Genomic DNA, 24,193 nt, shown 5'->3' with positions numbered 1-24,193 from the left:
ATCTTCTCTGAGATAAATATGATGCTTTGAGGTACTTAAACGTTTCCTGTAAAAGGGGATGAATTTTGGGGCTGGATATGGCTGAATTTATTTCCGGTTTAAATGGCAGTACATGGGAAAATGACAACCAAGAGCTGGCTGGCTCCAGCTTCCCTCGCCACTGGATTAGGGTCAGTCTGCCTCTATCCCTGTGAATTGTCTGTCATCCTCTTCACCTTGTTGTCTGAACTTTCCCACTTTCCTCAATCCTCACGGACTGGGCGACATGGAAGCGGTCCTTCCTTCCCCTCCTCCCAGGCTATAGGTGGTCATTGTGTGTTTATGTTGCAGTCCCGGGGAAGCCCACCATGATGATTAGCACGACAGCCATGAACACAGCCCTCATCCAGTGGCACCCACCCAAGGAGATGGTAGGGGAGCTGCTGGGTTACCGGCTGCAGTACAGACGTCTGGATGAGGAAAAAATGAACACAATAGACTTCGGGAAGAGAGACCATCACTACACAGTGACAAACCTGCACAAGGGGGCCACGTACCTCTTCAAATTGTCTGCCAAGAACAGAGCTGGCCCGGGAGAGGAGTTTGAGAAGGAGATCACAACTGCCGAAGATGTGCCAAGCGGCTTCCCACAGAACCTGCGTGTGGTGGGTCTCACCACCTCCACCACAGAAGTTGCCTGGGACCCCCCGGTCTTGGCAGAAAGGAACGGCAAGATCGTCAACTACACGGTGGTATACAGGGACATAAATAGCCAGCAGGACCTGGTTAACATCACCAAGGACACGAGTATCACTTTGACAAATTTGAAACCTGATACCACTTACGACATCAAAGTGAGGGCCCGCACCAGTAAGGGGGCTGGGCCACTGAGCCCCAGCATCCAGTCCCGGACCATGCCTGTAGAGCAAGGTAAGTGCCCCTCTGACAAACCCTAACAGGAAGCTCTGCCTCCAGGACAGGGACCTTTGCTTTGGTTCACGAGGCTTCGCTCTGCTCTGACTGTTGCGATCAGGTACTGTGTGCCTCCTTAGTCTAAAATTAGTTCAATGAGAGAAAGCTCAGCATGGATTTTCTAAAGTTGCCATTTGGGGGGAGAGGGGTGTTGGTGGTGCCTTAGTTGCATCCACAGGCACCCTTGGGTATTTTATCTGTACATGAAAGGCTCTTGCTTGAACTGGAGCAGGTGGCTGAGTAGGATCATCTGCAGATCCAGTACCTGAATAACACTGCTGTTTGATCATGACAAAGGGCCAAGGGAATGTGAGTGAAGTGGGGATAGAGAAAGGCTGCAGTTCAGCCTATAACTTCCTTTCTATGATGCTGAAGAGTATAGTCAAAAAGCAGAACTCTGGAGACAGTAGACTTGGTAAAAGGCTGCTGCTCTCTTCTCCTCATTTCTTACTTCTCTGCTGTAGCTGAACTCTTTGACCTCTGCTGCTGAGTTAGACAAAGAGACTTGGAGTCGAGCTGCCGCCTGGCTCCCTCCTGACTTGGCTTTACAGTGCTCAAATATCTTGTTTTTCATTTCAGTGTTTGCTAAGAACTTCCGTGTCAATGCCGTCATGAAAACATCTGTGTTGCTGAGCTGGGAAGTGCCTGACTCCTATAAATCTGCAGTGCCTTTTAAGGTAAGAGTGGGATTTTGAGGGCAGGAAGCTCCACCTGTAGCAGTGAGCAGGACAGTGGATAGTAGCATCAACTGGGTCCCATCAGTCAGGCTCACCACTCTAGCTCCATGGCGGTGGTCACACAAGCTTGTCCTGATGCCTGACATGGAGCTGAGGTGTGAAAAGTTACAGACTTGATTTAATCACAAGAAATCAGCAGAGTGGTCTGAAAACCAGCCAGTGAATGAAACAGAAAGTAGCTCCTTGCACAACACGTTCTGTCTCAAACATCCATATCACCATGATGAGTTACTTCAGTGCATCAGGGCAGAGGCATAACCTCGGGGAGTGAAAGGAAGAAGCACCACTAAACTTCCTGAAGGCCTTACAGGTGTGAGCAGCGCAAAATGTGTCAGTACAGGGGGAACTCCGTAGGAATGCTGCTCTCTTTTCACCAGTAGAGTTCTGGATATGATGTCATCCAGCAGGCTGCAGACAGCACTGATGATCCTGACTTCCTGCTCTTGTCTGACCCCCAGTACTTGTCACTTACGTGGGTAAAAGACTGGAGTCTGTAGATCTCAGTGCAGTTTCTATACATTGAAAAACAAGACCAACATGTCACATCATCAAAGATCATCTTCCCGGTGTCAGCACCAATATGCTGCCTCTGCAAAGGTGCTGGGGTGGAAGCAGTGTGACTTTTCTTTCTCCTTGCATGTGCCCCCTGCCATGCTGTGCCTAAAGTGCAGATACAAGGCCTGCATTAGCTGTGGGGGATCCATGGCCAGGGGAATGAGGGGAAATCTTGAACTGCATCCACATCAAAGTGTGTGAGCACCTCCCCTTCCTTGTTACTAACTCTCCTTGTTTAAACCCTGAAGCTGAATTACCTTGATCAATAGCAGGCACTTGTTAACATACAGTTTAGCTGAAGCAGACAAGGCTTTTGTGAAGACCTTGTGGTATTCAAAGCTCTCCCAGATGTAGGGCACATTAGGATCAGTGTTCAGATATCTGGCTGCAAGGAACTTCACAGAGCCCTGTTACTTGGCACTCTACTGCAGAGCCAGTGTGCTTCATTCTGCCTTGTCTTGTGGCCCAAAGCCCACAGCACTGTCTGACAGCACAGTGCTGGAAAGGGACACTGTGACCCTTGGAGCATTACTGCCACACAGGGATGGTGGAGTGGTTGGAGGTAGCCAGAAGCCAGGGATGTAATGCTGATGCCCTGTCTGTCTCCTCTCCTAGCTGCAAAGCTGTGATTGCTGTCACAAGGTGACTCAGGGTCTGCCCCTGCTGCAGGTTAACCCTCAGCTGACACAGGAGGTGGCATTAGCCACTTGCTAACTTAAGAGCAGTCATGCAAACCAGAGTGTTAGAAGCATATTTCTCTAATAGTGCCTTCTTTTTATTAATATTCCTGGACTTGCAGACACACGTGAGTCAAGGCCAGGAGCTTAAGAGGGTCAGCTGTAACTCGTTGATTGTGCCAGTTGAAAGAAATCCTTAACCTTCAGGATTTTGTGTTTTTATAAACAAGGTTCACCTCTCTCCTCTAATGCAGGCACATGGGATGCTGAGGCCAGAGCCTAGTACTATAACTAGCATAGCAGATAAATCTCCATGGGAACAATTAGTATTATCTACACTTGATAAACAGTCTCATGCTAAATCTATGTCCCAAAGGGTGTCATATTCTACTTTAACAGATTTAATTAAAGTAGATATTGTTCCAACAATGAATAGTGAGGCACAGGCAGGACTGGTGCTTTTTTTATTAGAGAGTGAACTGAGACCTTAAGATTTTTCATTGCTGCCAAATCAATAATGAAGTTTTGAGATCTCTTTGGGGAATTTTCACGGCTTCTTCTGGTCCAGGAGATAAATTCCTTATAAAATGTTGCCCAGCAGTTGTGGTATAGCAGAGGCACTATTCCTTCTTTTATTCCACCTGCAGAAAGCTGTTGTGGAGCTTTCATGGAAAGTGCAAGATAGATACAACCTTCTCCTTGGGGAAAGTGCATTTTACTGAGACATATTCTTCAGCTTTAGAGTGGGACGGAGGATATATTGGTTAAAGGCAGCATTATAAGGTATTTTAGAAATGGGGAGAAGGAATGGCGCCTTTTGAAAATTATAATGATACAGGTTTGGAAATAACCCCTGAGAATGTTGGGCAGTGCTTTCTCACAGTGTGTCCCATGGAACGTAGTAATTACTTCTGCCTGCAAATACTCCAGCCTTGTCTACTTCTCCATCAAGTTGTTATCTTTCCCAGTGTTGCACACTGTGTGTCTTTTCATCTTTTAGTTCAATACATTCTGTACTGCCTTGAAATCAAGCGTGAGACCTTCAGCAGTGACATTTGGACCCACCTAGCTTTGCAAATCTTTTCCTGTGAGTAGGAGCAGCACAGATGACATTTTACAGCAATCTGTGGGCTAGTCAGCACTGTTTGGCAGTTCAGAACCCTTGGGCCGGATTTGCTGCTGACTCTGGTAGTTACCAGTGGGCCATGAGGCAACCTCTAAATAGCATTCCTGCTTCAGCTTCCAGGCATCTTCCAGCTGCACATGAGTGACTGTTTCTGAGCCCTTACATTAGTGTAAGGTTTCTGTAGAGGCCTTAACTAATGGTGCATAACATTTGAGAAGACAATGTGTTGTGGCAGGTAAAGGGACGTGAAACTGCTGCAGCAGCTGTGAAAAGGAAGGATAGCAGAGAATGCTTCAGGAAAGCATTGCAAATGCCAATTTCACTGTCTTTGGATGCAAATTCCTGTGCATGGCAATGAAAATCATCATCTGATGTCAGCACTGAATCAGAGGCTGTGTCCTGGCCAGTTACAGTGCAGAGCAAGTGTAGGGAAACTGTGAACTGAGTGCTAACTGTCTCTTCTGCCTCCTCTTGCTCTAGGAAAGTGGCTCTGTCCCCAGCACATGCTCATGTGCAGGCAGTTGGTGGGCGTCTTCCCTAGAGCACACTGAGAAGCAGTTGGTGATGCCTTTATTAGGGAAGAATTCCTAATGAGAAATCTTATCCAAGAGGCAGCAGAACTCTGTGGGTTTTTCATCCTTTCAGCATAGGTTTTAATGTTGAAAGTTTGGTTTTGTTCATTGGAAGGGGTGGTACTGGTCCAGACAGCGAAGATGCTGAGATGGTTGGAAGTCTGGTAGTCCTGACTTTGGTGTGCCTACTTCTCTGTCAGAGCAACTACTTATCAGATATTCCAGTGCTGGAAGAAGCATTTCCTCATTTTACCACTCAGGTGATGTATGTGTCTTTGGAGAAAGGGATTAAAGCCCAGGAGAAAATACCATTAAGAGGAGTCACAACAGAAAATTCTGTCTTGCTGATCTCTTAATGCTGCCTTTGACAGCCTTTCCCACAGAAAAGGAGCAGCAGCAGGGCTTTTGTCCCTGCAAACCTGTTACTTTAGTTACTGGTGCTTACTTTTGCAGTCCATTCCTGAAAACTGAATCACGTCAACAAATGAGATCGATTGCATCTCGTCTCCATAGCTGGCTTTGCTGTGTTACCTACTGGGGAGTCTTCTCAACAGCAAAAAAGCTCTTTTCCTATCCTGACCTCCATGCGAAGTGACATGAAGAGGATTGAAGCATGCTGTGGGTATTGCTGTTTGGATAGCATAAAAACTGAGCTGCAAATTCTAGGCCTGGCCAGGTCTTTGTGCTCCACTGTCCTTCAGATCTCTTTCCAGGACCTCTCTTCTCCTTCCAGCTCCGACACTGAACATTAGAGCAGTGCTAATCAGCTGCTCTTGTCCTAGAAAGCTGGCAGCGTTCTGTAGATTTCAGCCACCTGCTGAAATGGGGACCTGAAGGAAAGTTTGGTTCCTCCCTTGCTGCTGGGGTCAGCCTAAACGGTGGGCTCAGCTGGTGAAAAATTATTTCAAGTAATTAGTCTTCCACAGAGCTGTCTTCTCTCTCTTTCAAAGTTACTGTTGAAACAAGCACATTTTACCGTGTGGACTCTGTCTATAACACCTAGTAACTGGCATGGTTTAACATGCTCCAGCTCTGCCATTGCCAGTTTTTGGCGTGCTGTGTCTCTGCACCACTGTCAGGAATCCAGCACTCCCCTGCCGTGCTGGACAGTCACCTGGTGCAAAGAAAGATGCTGATTTTTCATAGCTGGGACACAGCACAGTGGCCTCTCTAGCTGTCTACACCGTATTTGTCTCTGTCTCTGGGAACTGTGTCAGTTTTTTCTTTGCAGAGGCAGCACCCAGAGTTTTGGGGTAAGAAGTTATTCCAAAGAGGATCAGGATCGATGTTCCCAGGGCAGATGGGCTGTTGGGTGCAGCTAATCCAGCAAGTGCCCATGGCTGCTGTGCCTGGGAGGAGGTGGGGGTCCTGCATATCTACAACAGGGCATTAAGAAATGTTGTTGGTGAGGGGTCCATGGGGGAAAGCTGTGCGTGGGGGCCTGCCCCCAGCCCCAGCAGCTCTGCCCTGCCCTGCCCATAGCCCCTTGCTGCAGGCGTGGCAGAGAAAAGCAGCTCCGACCTCCTGCCCACGGCTGTGTGGCGCCAGCATCTGTTGTCATGACGACAGGGTGTCACACCTGCAGAGCCGCCATTCCGGGTGCCGGTTTGTGAGCCCTGTGCCGGGTTTGTCAGGTCATTGGAGAGGCCTGTAACCCCCCGGTCACCTTCTGGGAGGGGCATGATCTGCATTCAGCATCCAACCAGGCATCAGCTGGTAGGCATGGGAGTGACACCAATTTAAAGCAGGCAGGATTTTACACCAGAAGCCTATTGGGTGTTGTAGCCTCGTGAGACAAGACACAAAGACCCATTCACTTCCACGTGGGGACAAAGCACGGCCATCTGGATTCCTCCCACAAGGAGGTGCTGAGAAGCAGTGCATGTGGCATCACCAGCCTCACTGCTGGCCCTGGCCACCCAGGCTGAGATGACCTCTCCCTGCTCCATCACTGTGAGGCACAGGGAACGCTGCTCACCCTCTGCTGGGGGTTGCCCTTCTTTAGCTAAAGATTTATGGCTGTTTACAAAGCATACAGTAGCCAAACCACCTGAGGGAGGGCCCAGAGCCAAACTGTCATCACAAGCGCTGCTATTTTGAGTGTGTTTGCAGCAGCAGCTGTCAGCTGCATGAACATGTCCTTTTCCTGTTTCAGATTCTGTACAATAGCCAGAGTGTGGAGGTGGACGGCCACTCAATGAAGAAGCTCATAAGTGACCTCCAGCCAGACACGGACTATTCTTTTGTGCTAATGAACCGTGGGAGCAGTGCAGGGGGGCTCCAGCACCTCGTCTCAATCCGCACTGCTCCTGATGTCTTGCAAAGCAAACCCATCGCCACAAACAAGTACATACAGGAGGGAAAATTCACGCTAACTCTTCCCAAAGTGCAGACCACTGTGCCAGTTCGGTAGGTGCCATGCCTGAGTGGAGAAGGCAGGGTTGGGGGCTAGGGATGGGGAGAGAAAGGCAGGGCAGACCACTGCCAACATGTGGATTTTGTAACCTGGGCGTGAATTTCCAAGCAGGCTGTGGTACAGAGGCAGGCATTTACCCGTAACATGGGATCACAGTCTTGGCTCTTTCTGAGCAAATATTGATGTGTAATAAAATTAAGACAATTCTGTGACAGTTTGCCCTCACCCTTGTGGGTGTACTCCAGATCCTACCAGCAAAAATACAGTTGAGGATCAGGAGGGACTTTCTCTGACACTGTATGATATCCTTTAAATAAATAATGCCTAAAGCCACAAGGAGATTAAAAAAGCAAGTTTATGGAAGTCTTATTCGTTACTGTGGTATCCTTGTGCTGAAGCACAATTTCCCCAGGGTTCTTGCTACAATCCGATTATATAAATGTCCTTCTCACAGCTCCCACACCACCCTCTGGAACCCAGTCTGTAGATCTTCATTAGCCTAACGAGTGCTAATGGCAATATTCTCTTCTCTGGTGCAGCTGGAAACCAGTCTTTTCCTTACTGAGCCCTTTTGCTGCTTAAAGGGCAGGGAAAGGAGTAGGTCATCCTTGAGTCATATGGCACACGTTATTTGGTGACCTGCCAGAGAGCTGGCTCTGAGTCCAGTGCTTACACTTCCTTCCTTCCCAGGTGGTACTACATCGTGGTTGTGCCAGCAGACCAGAGCACCAGCACCCTGACTGCTCGGTGGCGGACGCCTGATGAGATGGAGCTGGACCAGGTAGGAAGCTGTAGCAGTTGCTGTGGTGGAAGTGATTCCCAAGCAGCCCAGCACACTTTGCCCAGGCCTCCTGGCAGCAGCATGGATGCAGCAGCACAAGTGCAGGCTTCACATCAGAGATGGGGGCTGTGGGATGGATGCCTGCTCAGCCTTTCTTCATGACACCATGTAGGAAGGAGGCTGGAGTCAAGCTAAGGGGGAGCCACCTCCCAGAATGTGCCCCATTAGGAGACCACACACTAGAGTGTCTCTGAGCTCTGGCCAGGACAGATCCTGTCACAGGTCATGCAGTCCTTGTAGCCTTTTCCAGATGGAATGACCATGCTTATATTGAAAACAAGCTGGGAGAGAAAATTACTGGTTTCATTTTATTAAGCTTTTTTGTCAGGAGGCTTTTTTCTCTCTGGACAGTACCTAAGCCTGCAGTGTAGATAAAGAGTTCATTCTTGTGTCTAACAAAACCTGCAAAGCTCCCTTCACACCTGCTTGTTAAAGGCTTTGAGCATTCACCAGCCGTTACCCAAGATGCAGCTTGTCCTGTGCCAGGGGTGCTCTGACAGCTGAGGCATGGAACATGTGCAGGTGTCACAAGACTCCCACACCAGGGTTTTGTGGGCTCTTTCTTCCCCATACACACCACCGCCCCCAGAGCGTAAAGGAAAAATTCCAAGAAATCATGCACAGGAAGATCCATCAAGAGAACAAAGTTGCAAGCTTGAAGCACTCAGAAATGGCAGACAGTTAGAAGCTGTAAGTCAGCCTTTGGCTTTATTTACACGATCACAGTCGGTTTTGTGAGGTTCCGGCTTCAAAATGTGTATTTGTGGTTCTGTTCTGCAAATGGAGCACAGCTGTGTGATGGAGAACCATCACCCAGAGGTCTCCTACATATTTTCATTGCAGAAGTTTCCTAGCGTCACAGATGTCACTAGAAAAAAACAGCCATCATGAGGAAGGTTGCTCTGGTTTTCAGCTTTAGATGGTTGAAACCTATCAAAAGAACTAGTTTCTGTCTCATCCAGCCTCAGGCAAATGATTTAAGACAAAATTTTCATTAGCAGCCAGTGTCTTACATATTGTGAGATTTTTGAGTGCACAGTTTGAGATCCTGGAGCTCTCATTTGCAAAGCCTAAACATCCCCAGCTGCAGAGAAAGTCAATAGGAGCTGGATAAAGTCAGTGCTATGAGGAAAACACTGAATTTTCTTGAAAAACAAAACAAGCTGGTGTCTTTTCAATTTGACATTTAAGTTTAGTGGACTTTTTTACATTAATGTTGCAGTGTTTCTGTTCTCCATCTGTAAATTTGGGGTAATCACTTTTTTCTTGACTCATATGGATGTTTGGAAGATAAGATCATTAATGTTTGTGAAGTACTTGTAATAGTATAGTGATCAGCAACATAGAAAAGCCCATGAGGAAATTATTAATTTTGTCCTCAGAGCTGAATTTGAATAGTAAGCAATAAACAAGGCCTCAGGCTGCATAATGCAAAGAGGAAAATAAAATGTGGAATATCTGCTCTTTGATTAAGCAGTGTCTGTCCTGTGTATTGAACAAAGCAGGGGACTTAGAGAAAAGATAGTCTGTGACTCTGTAGTCAAGGCTGCAGCAGAATGCACATACATACGACAGCTAAATTAATTTTTCACAGGCAATAATAATTTTCTGATTTTTCAGAATCTCAACTTCGCAGGCCTAGCAGTTTTCTGATGCAGTCTTTCGCTATGTATTACATGTATAAGTGGCAGAAGCCTCCAGCAACCTTAACCACAACTGGAGCCCTGTGGTTTTGTGTCCATGCCCACAGAGCTGCATTTTCTGCCCCAAAGAGCTCAGCTATAATCTCAGCCAGATGCAAGAGATGGGTGTAGGAAGCAAACTCCACACTCCAAAAACTATCTTACTGCTCTTTTCCCTTGGGATTAAAACGACATTTGTGAAACTTAAGATTTTTCCAACCTCTTGTTTTTTTTTCTGGTGTTAGTATAATGACAAAGTATACTTTTCATAAATTGCTTCTATGGGAGTACTGATAAGACAAGGATTGACTGTGAGGGGGAAAGAGTGAGGGGTTTCTTACCCAGCTTGTCCTCCTCAGGGGGAGTAGGTCCAGCTCAGCAGTGTGACCTTGTGTGTACATCACTCCGATGTTCCCCGTCTGCCCTGACAATGTTGCATTGATACATTTCTGTGTGAAATGTATTTCATTCCTTCTTCTTCATTTTGAATTAGAATTTCTCTTCCAAAGTTGATGTTCATTTTTATTCATTGGAAGAAAGATCTTTAAACATTTGAGAGCCATTCTTAGCAGTGCAATTGGATTTTTGTGCATTATATCCTTTTTCATGAATTTGTGACTATGAAATTTGCCATTTTTACTGTGAACATTCCATGAAATCTGTTACCATTCTGTGTGGTTTCAACAAAGCTCTGCCTGCAACACAGCAGCAGGTGAGATACAGAAGCACTGACAGAAGGGAAAGACACAGCAAATGTCACTTTCTCCCTAAACATTGGCATCAGCTGTAATTCACATCCTGTGTCCATAGAGAGTGTGAGTTGCTGTCCAGGCCAATAATTGGGCCACTGAACATGGCTTGCTTCCCTCACAGCCCATTGGGGTACATAACTCAGGGGGACAGTCACAGCTAGGCTGTCTCAGCCCTAACATTTACCACATCAGCTTCCCAGGATTCAGGACACTTCCAAAGTTGAGAACCTAGTGGAGGTTCTTGCAGCGAGGTTCTGCAGACAGATGCCCCAGCAGTGCCTGAATGGATAGTACTTGCCTCTGGTTCCTTAGTGCCACCAGATACCAATCAAACCCAGTTATCTTCTCCTCCCTTCCCTCCACCCCTGCTGAATGCCACAGCCAGTAAGGTGGCAGTGTGAGGCGGTGTCATGCTGTCAGCAGTAGTGATGGCACCTTGTTTGTCCCCAGCTGCTGGAGGCCATAAGCCAAGGGAGTCAGAGCAGGCGGCAGCGACGCCAGGCAGACAGACTCAAGCCCTACATTGCTGCTCAAGTGGATGTGCTGCCCGAGACCTTCACCCTGGGGGACGAGAAGAACTACAAAGGTTTCTACAACAAGCCTCTGTCTCAAGACCTGAGCTATCGCTGCTTCGTGCTGGCCTCACTGGAGGATGGGGACACGGTAAGGACCTTCTGTGGGGGCACAGGCTGTCCTAGCAGAGCTGAGCTGGGCCCAGTGAAGGCAGGGTGAGCTATTGCTGTAAGGCAGCATGACAGAGTTCTCTGTGAAGGGAGGAGGGAGGCTGCTTCGCTGGCCTGAACGAGCTGAGGCAGCTGTGGGAATTGACTTGATAAATGGTGTTTTTGGAGGGAAATGGCACCGTGTGTTCCACATAACAGATGAGAGCGGAGGACAGTGTCAATACCCGGGTTCTGCACAAGCTCAGTTGTGGCTTGCTGGGCTGTGCTCAGAGCTTGGCACGTGGCTGGGATGGGTTCTCATTCTGCTTTGGTTCAAGTAAATGTCTGTAGAAAACAGGCCACAAAATCCTACCCTGCACAGTGACTGCTGAGACTCTGCAGTGAACAGGATGTTACCCCTGCAAACCTGTCCTCACAGGCAATCCTCTCCCCAAAATTTCACTTGGACATGACATCTGGGGAAGCAAAACTGTCTCCCATCGCAGTGCATTATCAGCAGGGCAAAGGTGCACACTTCCCTGCTGTGTGCGGATTCCTGCTCCTGCATGTCTCCCTGCTTGAAGTCAGCAGCACATGGGGCCTGGGCATAGGAGAGGCTGATGCAATAACAAGGAGCAGTACAGCAAGACGTGGGCATCAGTGACCAGCTATAAACACGGGGCAGGAGTGGTGGTGGCAGTAGTAGCAGCCGGTGTGTAAATAATAGAAATAATAGAGATGTGCCAAATCCTTTGGTTGGATTCCAAGCTGTGGCTTCCTTCCTCAGCCTCATTTGCTTGCTCATTAGGGCTGGTTGAGTACTTCATTAGTCATCCAGCTCATGTGTTCTTGTGGCAAGATGTGCACACCAGTGAGGGAAGAAGAGTCACAGATTAACAACAAGGTAATGCAGAGGCCTTGAGATGTGCTATCCTGACAATCCCTTTCACTAAGAGGTGACCTTAACTAGTCGATCTCAACTAGAATCATCATCTCCCCACTAGCACAGACCTGCCACAGCCCTCTAGTAAGCCACCAGCCAGCAGTAAGTAGTGCTCCTACAAACCTCCTATATACCCTGTTCCCACAGCTCACCTCTCTGCATCCCCTGCTGCATCACATCCACTTTCACTTGGGGCATGAGGCACTCTGTCCCAGGCTGTGCACCATCTCCCCCACCCACCTCCTCTGAAATTGCTTGCGGTGTCTATAGTGTCAGCAGGAGAGCATAACATTGCCCTTCTTCAAAGGCAGAGGTATTGTGGTTGAAACACTATCTCTGAGAGCCTGCACCTCCCAGTCTGGCTTTGGAAATGCCACTGAGATAACAGTCCTGATCTCTTCTGCATCTGCCTCCCCTTGGAAGGTGATGCCTCCAAAATGTGTCTGAAAAAATATAAATCTTTGCCCCTCTCACAAAGCTTTGGAGATGGTCACACCTTGCTCCACACGTCAGCATGTGTTCCTTCCCTCCCCCACCACTGATGCACCTTGGCCTTCCTGGGGAGTCGCAGGCAAGGCCTTTTTTCCCCTCTCACAGAGTAGCCACTTGCCCAGGAAAGGGGAGTCAGAGGCTTTCTTGTCTGTGCCATGCTCAGAGCTGTAGCTGACTCCCTGCCCTGTTACTTGAACTGGACACAGGGGTGTAGGAACAGTCTGATGGGTTGCAGTGGTCCTGTGCAGACTTCCTCTAAGAACAGCATTACACCAGGAGCTGGCAGCTATTTCAGTTATTGAAAAACGGTCTTGTAGGGCTGAAAGGTTTCACAAAGTGGCAACCACCCCCCATGTTTCTTTCCCAAACAGTGGCAACTCTGCTGATAAATGTGAGGAGAGCAGCTAGGATGCTGAACTAGTGTGTGCTGCCAGAAGGATGTCCCAGATAAGAGCATTTTCTGTACTCCACACATTGGAAACCAGCCCGGCTGGGATCAAGGGCACCTGTGAGAGTAGATCAAGATGTGCATTTGTGTGACACCAGCAGGCTTGATTTTTCCCTTTCTTCTCCTCACATATGTAAAGACATGAAATGCATGTTTAAACTCCCACCTTAAAGCAGGAGATTTATAGATCCACAGGCACCTCTTCTGTGACCGAAACTTTCTATGGCAGGAGCAGAGCTTTCTGACTCCTTAATGCCTGGCAGCAGGTGCTGCTCAAAAGCCACAGGCAACGGAACTGATACAGCTCTGGCCCTCTCTAATAGGGGGAAAGGATTTGTTTTTGCAGCATTTAACCCTTCTGACCCAATAACACTGAGCTGTGAAGGTGCAGCACAGCTCCATAAGCTTTAGCAACAGCAGCAAAACATCAGGTGCAGTGTCATTTTTCTACAGGAAGGGTTTGGGTCTCTGCTGATTCCGTCTAGCTAGTGGGGCTGGAAAGCTCTCCCTTCAGGTTATAAATCAGTGTGCTGCCACACTGCAGAAAGGAAAGGAACCTGTAAGAATGAGCCTTTTTCTAAGGTCTGTTTATCAAAGACATCAGATAGAAAATGTTCCTGTCATTTCATTCCTTTAAGAAAACCCGCCTCTCCCAGCAGGGGTTTTCCTAATATAACTATCCTGAAGAGATGTGTTGATATCAGCACAGCAGGTATTGTAAACCACTTAGGAATCATCAGCCAGCCCCATTGTGCAATTGGTTGGGATTCAAAAGCTTGTGATTTGGCTCCCAGAGAATCCAGGGCTGGCAAATGGCTCTTAGCTGGGCTTCTTCACTTTTGCACCTCCAGGTCAGGTTTGTCAGCCATGAAGTTGTTACAAGGCACTGGAACTGTTTCACACCAGTGAAGTCGCTGGCACCCAGAATGTGTCAGGCCAGGCAGAAACTGTTGCTACAGTATGACCTCCACTGATGCCAAGGGAGGGTGTATCTCATGGTATGTTGCTGAGGTTTGAGAAGCATGACCGTTCTCTGCTAGCCAGAAGCAAGGGGTAACCTCAGCATTTCAGGGATGTAGCTGTTGCTTTAGCATAATGGATGCTTGCTTTTGTCTCCCCCTCCTGCCTGTGCTGTTCAGAAGAGATATGCAGCCAGCCCCTACTCGGATGAGATTGTGATGGAAGTGGCATCAGCAAAGCAGCAGGATGAACCAGAGATGCTGTGGGTGATGGGACCCGTCCTGGCTGTGATACTAATCATCATCATTGTCATTGCCATACTTCTCTTCAAAAGGTGAGATCCAGTTTGGGAAATGGCACTTACAGCATGAGCACTAGAGGTGCTGGTGTCTTCAGGGCCTTCTTTGTAACCTTCAGATACAGGGTGCTCTGACAGACACTCCTTGGTGGTCATGGGGAAGAGGAAGGTCTCTACCTTGCACAGCAGAAGGCTGCTTTGTAAGAGAGCAGGAGGTAGTTAATATCAGCCCAGGACACAGCTGCTGTGAATTCTGGAAGCATACTAACAGTGGGACAGAAGACAGCAGCTTCTGTCATCTTCTTCTAAAGCTGCAGTCTGACTGCTCTCTGGTCAAAACAACTTGGATTGGCAGCCTTGGGAACTTCTCTAGTACTGGTTCTCTATAAAAGTTGCCTGCCTGATCTGTGGCAGCTGCCCCCTCTCCTTTGAATTTTGTCTGAAGAACGTGACCTTGGGGGCAAGAACAGGGCATTGATGTGACAGGCTGAAATCAGCATGGAACTCTTCTTAGGGCCTCTCAGTACTGACTACTGGATCAGAACCACACTCACACTGTGCTCCGTGTGGGAGCAGACACCTCCTTTTGCCTGGCAGAGCAGTCCTGCTCCAGTTGTAACTGCAGCGTGTGCTGATTGTTAGTCCTCAGGAGCCATGGGTTGCATTTGCATGTGTTCATGTAGCCTGTTCAATTACAGTAGGTCATTCTCTATCAGCTCAGCTCTGAGGTTCTGCTTCTCCTGGGCTCTCTATTTACATATGTCTCTCTAGCTGGGGAAGGGAGCTGCCTTTGTTATCTGATTAAATGGAGTTCTGCTGTGCATGTGCAGTCAGTGCCTTTCTGTGTCAGTGACCATCTCCTTTCTTCTGTTCCTGCTTTTCCCTGGATCTAGTAAGCAAGAAAGGTATGAATCCATTTTATCTTTTTGTTTTCCTAAAATTTCAAGTCTATTTCCCTTTTTAAAAACCAAGCCTGAAGCTACTAAGGGGCATCTTTGTTTTTAGGAGTGTGGAGCATGCCAGCCTTAGGAGTTTACAAAGACTTTGTTTCCTCAAAGGTATCAGCCTCCTAGCAGTTGCCAGCCTCTCACAGCTCTCAGGGAGAACTTCCAGCACAAAGACTTCCCAGATTGCTTTCGCAATTAAATTAAAAATCAAAAAAAGCCAACAATAACAGCAGTTACAGGGGTTCCTTTGTTTCTCAGTCAGTTCAGACTGAGCTGTTCCCTCAAGAATGCAGGTGCATTCTTGCAGTCTCTAATGAGGAGGCTTTGAGGGAATACTGGGCAACTGTAAGAACAACATGTTTGCTGGTCTTTAATGAGAGAAAATGGCCTGAGATGGGATTTCTGTACCAGGGCCCCACAGAAGATATTCCCACCTTGCCTGAGCTTGGATTGTCCCGGAGCCATGTGGGTGGAGCACCAGGAAGCACTTAGCCTGCAGTGCCCATACCTGACATATGTCCCTGCTGCATCCTAGCCCGTGGAGGAGCAGCATATCCTCTTCCAGCACCACCCACGTGCTCAGAGTGATGCTGTGGTTTTGGCTGTCCACCCTCCCTGTGGAGGTATTTTCTCCCAAAAGTATCTGTGTGTAATATTCACAGTGGCAAGTCTGTAATGGGAATGAATTGAAGCTGAGCAGCAGTGGATAGCTTGGGATCTGGAGATGGTTTAGCAGTTGCCCTAACTAGGCTAATGAGACAGAGATAAAGTTTAATTATGTGCTGTGCCCATTCCCCAAAAAAGATGGCCCAGTTTGCATGAGGACTGGTACACAGTAGCACATTGCACATCCTGCTGTGCTCCTGATAGGAGGTTTATTTGTTGGCTGTGTATTCTCCATTCTTTCTATCAGTGGTCTCAGTCCTTCAGCTCTTTTGTCTTGGTCCAGGAAGCTGGAAGGTTTCTGAGATGCTGAGATGCCTCAGAGTAGTGTAAGACTCTCAAGCTCTTTCTCCTCATTGAACAACTCCATTGTTTGCTGCAGCCTCAGGCTGCAGATGGAGCTTGTTTACAGGCTGGGCCACACAAGGAACACATGCAGGTTTCACTCATGATTTATGCCCTGAATTTTCTCTAAGTGCTTCTCATTAGTAGCAGCCCAGCATGCCCAGCCTCTGATGGAAGTGCCCTGTGCCTGTGAGAGCATTTGGGGTCGTGCATGGTTTGGGGTCTCCACCGTCCAGGGATGCAGCTGCCTTTGTGCAGAACCTTCAGTGTACTTCCAGGTGCCTCACAAGGAGGTCCAAAGCAGAGGCTGACTGTTGCTGTTTGCAGGCTGGTTAATGTGCTAGCATTCGTGCACAGCAGCAGTTCTACAGTTCCCTATCTTCCAGGAAGCATCAGGTCAGCAGAGGGGCTCAGGCAAAATCCATTTGGGGGCTGTAGCCAAAAGACAAAGTCTCTTTGTATTCCTGCATGCTCGGTGCATTGGCCAAGTGCCAGGGTCAGCACGGGCTCAGAAGAGAGAACTGCTGTGCTGCTCCTGCCCAGCCCCCTTCTCCAGCCCTTGGGTATACCCACCATATTTGCAATCTAGAGCTAGAAGTGGGACCTAGAGATTCACTAGAAACGCTGCTTGCAGTATTATATTTTCCTTAATATTCACTTGTCCACTTTTTGATTGGATCTGTCCCTGCTTTGCCTTTGAATTCCAGCAAGAGCCTGAGGTGGTGGCATCGCTTTAGGCATAAATATAGCATGAAGAGACAACATTGTATTTTATTGTTCCATTAATTCACGCCTTGGGTGCCTTCAACCATTCAAGACATGTATTAATGGCTCAATAAAACACACCCTGAAGAGCCTTTACACTATTATATTACAGCATTCTATATTTAAATATTTCTAATACATGAAAAAAATTTTATTATATCCTTCCACTACAGGAAATAGTTCCTAGAGACAGTAAGAGGAAACAGCATCTTGCATCTATCTGCATTTTCTCTAATAAATACTATGCAGAATACCATATTTCAAAACTGCCTCACTAACCAAATATGTGACATTGCTTGTATATAATCTTTGCTATTTCATAGATGGGAAATCAGTGTCACAGAAGATGGTTTGTCTTAGCCACAGCCCTGGGAGCCTGGGATGGACCTGGGTGTCTGGGACACAGGGACCCAGACTCCTTCCTAGGGTGATTTATGCCAGTCTCTGCCAGAACTCACCTGCTTGTCTCTGCCCTCTCTGTCCACAGGAAAAGGGCACATTCCCCTTCTTCCAAGGATGAGCATTCCATTGGCCTGAAGGACTCACTCTTGGCCCACTCATCTGACCCAGTTGAGATGAGGCGGCTCAACTACCAGACTCCAGGTAAGGAGCAGCTCATCCTCTTGAGTCCTGCTTCCTCTGGTTCCCCTTCTCCATGTTCCCCACGCCAGAGGCAGAGTTGTAGTCCTTCTCACCCTCCAGGAGATCTGCACCTTCTCAGTCACAGTGACACACAGTGGGCTTTAGACCAAGGATGTCCAGGTGTCTGCTCTCTGGGCTGCAGATCCTCCCTGGCCCTGTCACTGCAGAGCCTTGAGGTTGGGCAACCTGGATGGGGCTGGGCTGTTGTGTGGTGTGTGTCAGACACAGTATGAAGCTATTACAGTTATCCTGAGCTGGGAGGAGCCTCCATGCAGTTGGGAGTGTCCATACCTGGGATGCTTTCAGGTGCAGAACTCACTTCACCCTGGCTGAGCTTCAGTGCCAAGCACCACTGCTGCAGTGTTGGCCACATGGGCTGCATCTGGGGCAATCAGGAGGTACACAGAGCTCTTAGACTGCTGAGGGTGTCCCAGCAGCTTCATTCTGGTATCTTTGGTGTGCTGACTCTCCTACTCTGTTCAGCTAAGGGTCAGGAGAAGAGCTACCTGCAGACAGTAGTGCTCTGCAGGCAGTGCTGTGGCCCGCTGAAGGACTGCTGATCATGGGGGTCTCAGTGCAGAGGAAGATAGTTCAGTAAATGCCATTCTCTGCATGCTGCTTTCACTGGCCTGGGATGCCTCAGGCTGTAGCTTTGCTAGCTCATGGAGGCAACTGTACTTCACACTGCAGAAAGGTCTTGTGCTGCTGCTTTGTGTCTGCACGTCTCTGAAGGCACCGAAAGCACAGTAGCTGTCATTGTAGTGATCAGAGACAGGCTTGCCCTGACTCGTTCAGAGCCTTTCAGAGAGTCCAAGTCGTAGATGAACTGAGGGACCACTTGGGCTTTTGTGATGGAGGGAGCAGTTCAGCAGCAAATGAGGCACATACAGCTCTCTTCTAACTTGCAGCTCCTCCTGGTCTCTAACCTACTTTCCTTTTCCTCCTGCTGCTCATTCATCTAAGAGCTTTCATCTAACAGGAGAGTTTTGAAGGGGCCATTTCCTGATGTAAAACTGCTGTGTCTGGTGGGGGGGGCAAGAACAGCCTTTCCTGTTGCCACTCACAGCAGTCTGGCTCGCACCTGGGGTGAGCTACATCAGCACATCTTTTTCTGTGCCAGGACAGCTGTCAGGGGTCCATAGTTAGTGCATCTGCCAGGCAGAACCAGTGGCAGATCTCACGTGTGGGCAGCAGCAGGCTGGTAGTTGCCAGCAGAGCTGGCACATTAAATTGCCACAGCACAGCACAGGATGGTGTCACAGCATGGGAGGAGAATGCTGTGGGGAGCAAGGGAGGCACGTGTGGCAGAGGAATAACATCTCAACAGACAGATCACCGGGAGCAGCACTAAGGAGGGGGGTCACACACAGTCAACAACAGCATGCAGCTTCTTGAGGAGGAGCATGGTGTTAAACAGGGCTGCTCCAGGACAGCTGTGCATGGGGACAGGCCTCTGTGACATGTCTCCATGTGTGCACAAATGCCATCTTTGCTGTGTGCTTGTGGTTTTCATTGCGTGGAGGATTGTGACAAGTCGGGCTTGCATCTGCTCCCATCTTCAGAGAGGTCAGAGTGTTTGCAACAGGGATGTCCCTTGCTAGACCTGTAGCAAGGTTCAAGAGCTGCCATCAGAGAGACAGGGAGCCAGGAAATTTTCTTTTCCCGTCTATCAGCGAGGATAAGGCAAAGATGCTGCTCATTTGATAAGTTTGCAGAGCTCTCTGGAGAGACAAAACCAAGCCCAAGTGCCTAGTTCACTCAAGACAGTAGCAGGAGCCTGGGATACTGCCAGACAATGCTCCCCTACCAAGAGACAGCAGTCTGTCCTCTTCCCGTTCTCCCCACTGCATCCCTTGTGAGACTCTGAGGGGCAGAACTGTGTGTCATGCAGCTTGAAGTGATTGTTCCAGCTCCTGACGAGCTTGTCCCCGTCAGTGAGGCACAGGAAATCCACCAAGCACAATGGGCCCAAGCTGTTGGCCCTGTCACCTGATGGAGGTCGAGGCAGTGCTGTGAGGATGCATTGACAAGAGATGCTGGCCACCAGCCCTGGTAGCTGGTCTCCCTGATGGAGCTTGCTGTGCAGGGAAAACTTGTTTAATGCATAATTAATTAGCCCACTGTTATTAAATATTAAGTTTTCTCATTTTGTGGTTTTTACTTCAGACAAGGGTTATTCCCCACTGTTGGCCTCCCTGTACTAACCTACTGGTGTGCCAAGTCACTGAGAGGATACAGGACCGGGCAGTATCCCAATACACCATGAAATGAGACTGATTGGTGCTGCTGATGAGCTGTGAGTGAGCTGGAGGCTCAGGGGCAGTGAGCAGAGGTGACTGGGGCTGAGTGCAGTCCCCCTGGCCGCCAAGTAGCACAGATGCCCCTTGTACCTGCCATTTACTGGCCCTTGCAGGCTTCCCAGGGGCACAGGGTTGGGGCCAGTGGTGAATGAGAAATGTAGCTCTTGGTGTCACATGAAGGCCTGTGGACTCACTCCCTTACAAGTAGCTGCAGCTCCACGTTTGCCAGTGTCAGGGGATGGCACTGGCCAGAGCCAACAGCCTGCTGTGTAACAGCCAGCCGCAGAGCAGCCTCCAGGGCCAGGTAGTCAGTCCTATGCAGGAAGGAAGCTCCTGGTGGTGTGGCATATGGTGCTTTCCTTGTCATCTTCATCTCGTTGTCTTTCCATCTCTGAACCTCTGCAATGATGACTAAAGGCTAATGGGATTTCTGTTCTTGCCCCATTTCTTTTCTTTGCAGGTGCCAGTGTCCCCTGTTGCCCGAATATCTCAAGTTAGTTTTAACTCCTGTTTTTATCTTTTGACACCTTTTGCTTTTTCTTTCTCTTTCTCTCTCGTCTCTGTATTTTTTGTTTCAATGTCATGAAGATCACCTTCACTCACAGCAGACTGTAAAATGGCAGTGATTTCACTTTCTGACATGATGTGTGGGGCAAGGCTCGGTACTGCTCGCACGGCACTACAGCAGCTCACCGCAGCACAGTGCAGAAGGGAAGGTCCTGAGTGATGGGCTGCCAAGAGACTTCTTCAGCAGCCCTTCCCCTGCTCTCTGGCCTCTGACCCCCTCAGAGTGGTAGGCCAGGCTCTGCCATGGTGCCAGGCCTGCAGCTGGGCTGCTAACCTTGGCCATTCTAGAGGGAGTGGCCAGCTAAAAACCCAAATGGACAAATTGAAGGGTGCTCTTCAGTGGTTGAACACACTCTCTTCCTATCTCAGGCAGACTGGTTTCCTTAGGCTGGGTCACCTCTGTCATAGCCTTAGGCAGAACGCATGATGGTCTCTGGACTGCCTGCATTTAGTCTGCTTCACAGTGTTGGTACCAGAATCCCAGGCACAAAGGAGCCACCTACTGCTCTGGCAGCTTGGATGGAGTAGTACCAGCCTGCGGATAAAAGTGCCCCCTTATCACTTGTCTTCTGAGCTTCAAGTTCATCCCCAAACAGCCATAAAAGCGTGGCCACCGTGCTCTGGGATGTACAAGGCATCTGTGTATGCACACAGGAATGGGAGAAGTATGTAGGATAAATACTTCCCTAGGAGTGGTGCCAAGGGCTTTGCCATGTCTGTCTCTGCAGGTGTTGTGAGGCCTCTGAGCTCTTCTAGCCTCGTGGTGATCTCACTGTCCTCTTGCCAGAGCAGTTGGAAGAGCTTGTGGAAGTCCTGGCAGTGTGTACAAATCTCTGTCTTGCCCTGCACTGTCAGTGGCTGTTTTTCTGTGTTGACCATAATGAGATTCCAACCACCTCTTTTTCCCTCCCCTGCTCTTGCAGCTCTTTTGTTGCTGCAACGCTTCTCTGGCTGACAAAACACAGGTTTGGAGAGACCACCTTGTGTTTCTCAGCAGAGATGAGGGTCTGCAGCTCTACTGTGGTCCATGGTTCTGCTTTGTACATAACCGTGTTGGAAGAAGCACATACTGTGGCTCTTTCTCCTTCTTGCCCCACACTTCTGTCTTGGTCCCCCACTGTTCTCATTCAATGGCTCATCAGTGACAGCTCTGCAAAGGCTGCTCCTGAGCTACAGCCAGGAGTTCTGACATTACTGAGGAAACTGTGCCCAAACCAGCATCATCTCTGTCCCTTTGAGGGCCTGCTCAGCCACCTCGGGGATCCTGATGGGTGAAGTGGCAAACAGGACCATTTGCAGGAAGACCTCAGCACAAGGCAGAGTAGGGGGTATTTCCTTCTCCACCTGTCTGTGTGTTCTCAGGCCATCTGGATGGCACTGCACTGCTGAGTAATGGCAGGACGAGTGTGTGTTGCATTGGGTCTTGCCTATGTGCAGTGATGTCAGATGTTTTATGCAGAGGTCTGAGGTGTAACACTTCCATGTTATCACCTCGTGACTTGTCATCACCCTGTAAAATGTGTGTACCCAGCCTGGGGACTGCTCCATCACCTCAGTGGCCCATCACTGCTATCTGTGGCAGTGTTCAGCCTTCTGAGCAATTGAGAAGCTTCTGGCTGTGCTCCAGCCTGTCTCCCTGGGTGTGAGTCAACAGCTTCAGCCTATTAATAATCATTATTACCCGTGTGGGGTTTCTGGGAAACCCACAGAGCAGCCGATGGAGTCACGAGCCTTGGGATTTGGATGACATGTTTCACAATCACGTTCCTGCCAGTTCAACATCTCAGCATCAGAGAAAGCGGTTGTGATAGTTAAGCTCTGAATCCCAGGGCCCCGGGAGGGATCTTCCCAATCCCACATGCCTGGCCCCACAGTACCTGTCCCCCGTGTGGGATCTGTGGGATCCCCTCCTCCGGGCTTTTCTTCTGAGCTTCGGTTCTTCTGAGCTCCTGGGCTTCGGTTGTGCCCAGGATGAGCCATAGTGTTGCATCCCTGGTTTAGCCAGGGCAAGACTTCTGCCGTGGTTTGAGCTCCATCCCAACTTGCAGCAGCCTCCCAGAAGCTGCTGGAAAGCACATCGCTGCACATGGCACCTTGCAGGGGCCAGCCCAGAGGGGCTGGACTTTGGGCCCTGCGGCAGGCTCTGCCTCTGGAGCATCACTGAAGAGTTATGCAGCTGTGGGCAGGGCTGCTCCTGAGCTCTCAGAACGTTCTGCAGTGTCCTACCAGGGGATCAAGCATTCTTCTGTGGGGCCCTTATCCTTCTCTAACACCCTGGGGACTGCATCTGCCTACCCAGAAAGCTGTGCATATGCACTGCGGAGGTTTCACTGCAGGTCTGGCAGAGTTTCTTTGTGGCTAATGCCATTATTAGGGGTTAGCAAGAGGATCAACCTAAGCCCTTGGCAGTGAGAGCACCAGAGGATCAGTGTGTTCAACTTCAGCCCATGCAGGAGCCCGGGAGGCACAGTGACAGCGTATCCTCGGCCTGTTCCTGCCAGGGGCTGCGTGGCCTGCTCTGTGTGCCCAGTGGCTGTACTGTCCGAGCATGCTCACCTGGTCATGCGCATTCTGCACATCACCTTTGTGTTCGTTCACCGCCCGGGAGTGTGTGCCGCATGCCGTGTGAGCCCGTCAGCTTCCCGTCCATCCCGCCCGGCGCTTCACATAGTCACACGTGTCCTCCTTGCACCCACCTCCTGGGTTTGCTGTGCACATGCTCTTGCTGAGCCTCCCTTGGCCGTGCAGAGCCGTAACCGTTCTCCTCTCCCTCCCTCCCTCCTTGTCTCGCTTGCAGGCATGCGTGACCACCCCCCCATCCCCGTGACCGACCTCGCTGACAACATCGACCGCCTCAAGGCCAACGATGGGCTGAAGTTCTCCCAGGAGTACGAGGTGAGCCTGGGAGCGGGACGGGCAGCAGGGTAGGGTGATGCTGGCCATGACCCCAGCAGAGAGGGCCTGGTGAAAGCTGAGCTGTGCTTCCCCTGCAGCAATGCTGCGTGGCCGGTCCCCACACCAGCCCTGGCAGCCTGCCAGCTCTCCCTGCCCAACCCTACGGTGGTGGGAACTCACCTTGAGCAGTTGTAGCATGGCTCATACAGGGAGAAGGCCTTCCAGGAGAATGCACACCAGCCTGCCATGCTACCAGGATTGTTATGGTCTTAGGAGTGAGTGGGAGCTTGTGTCTGCCTACCTGGACTGTCACTGATGACTTTGTTCTGCTCTTTGAGGGCTGCACTCCATTCAGGTTGGCTGAGGTATTTTGGTCTGCAGTATCCTGTGCCCATTCACTTCCATCTGTGTTCAAAGCTTTGCTCTCTGCGCTATCCTCTGATATCAACAAACATGCTTTTGAGTTTCCATTCCTGCTTTCCCCATGAATTCTCCCACTGGACTGTGCTGGCATTAGCCTGTGCCATTCAGCATCAGTGCCCGTAGAAACTGTGCTCATGTTCCACTACCCTGGAGTAGTCCAAGCTCCCCTCCTTGCACAGAGCTCTCTCCGCCTGTGATGTGCAGTCATGAGCTGCAAACTTGCCTGCACGTGTGGATCATGCTCCCCCCCTTATCCATGTCTCTGGTGGAGCCCCCACGTAGGTACTGTCTGCATCCACCACTGATGCTGCCTTTGTTCACATGCGAAGGCATGTGCTGGGTGTTAGGTGAACCCCTCCAATGCACCTCTCCTAGCCCAATTCCCTCCAGCCCTGTCCTCCCCTGAGAACAACTTGAAAAGGGGGTGCACAAGTAGAGGGTAAGGGGCTGACCTACCTGAGGGCTGCCTCACCTTTTTTGGCACTCTCCAGGCTGCACGATTAGGTTGCAACTGTTTAAAATTGAGAAAAGTTT

The 24,193-nt window shown here is 49.5% G+C and overlaps 1 protein-coding gene across 9 annotated transcripts in view; it reads left to right on the top strand.

Moving 5' to 3' along the window:
* Window positions 1-24,193, top strand: part of PTPRF (protein tyrosine phosphatase receptor type F) — a 376,474-nt gene that overhangs the window by 327,324 nt on the left and 24,957 nt on the right. For 3 of the 9 annotated variants that reach the window (XM_066325045.1, XM_066325042.1, XM_066325041.1), the window contains 9 exons: window positions 331-909; window positions 1,531-1,628; window positions 6,774-7,027; window positions 7,725-7,815; window positions 10,760-10,972; window positions 13,994-14,148; window positions 17,320-17,435; window positions 20,235-20,267; window positions 23,139-23,236. In XM_066325045.1, coding sequence (XP_066181142.1) covers window positions 331-909; window positions 1,531-1,628; window positions 6,774-7,027; window positions 7,725-7,815; window positions 10,760-10,972; window positions 13,994-14,148; window positions 17,320-17,435; window positions 20,235-20,267; window positions 23,139-23,236 — 1,637 coding nt within the window. The remainder of the gene's footprint in view (window positions 1-330; window positions 910-1,530; window positions 1,629-6,773; window positions 7,028-7,724; window positions 7,816-10,759; window positions 10,973-13,993; window positions 14,149-17,319; window positions 17,436-20,234; window positions 20,268-23,138; window positions 23,237-24,193) is intronic. The other 6 variants (XM_066325044.1, XM_066325043.1, XM_066325046.1 and 3 more) reach the window with 3 other exon arrangements.

The sequence above is a fragment of the Sylvia atricapilla genome, chromosome 9 (assembly GCF_009819655.1).
Source record: "Sylvia atricapilla isolate bSylAtr1 chromosome 9, bSylAtr1.pri, whole genome shotgun sequence".
Lineage (NCBI taxonomy): Eukaryota > Metazoa > Chordata > Aves > Passeriformes > Sylviidae > Sylvia > Sylvia atricapilla.
This window is presented reverse-complemented; position numbering and strand designations above follow the sequence as displayed.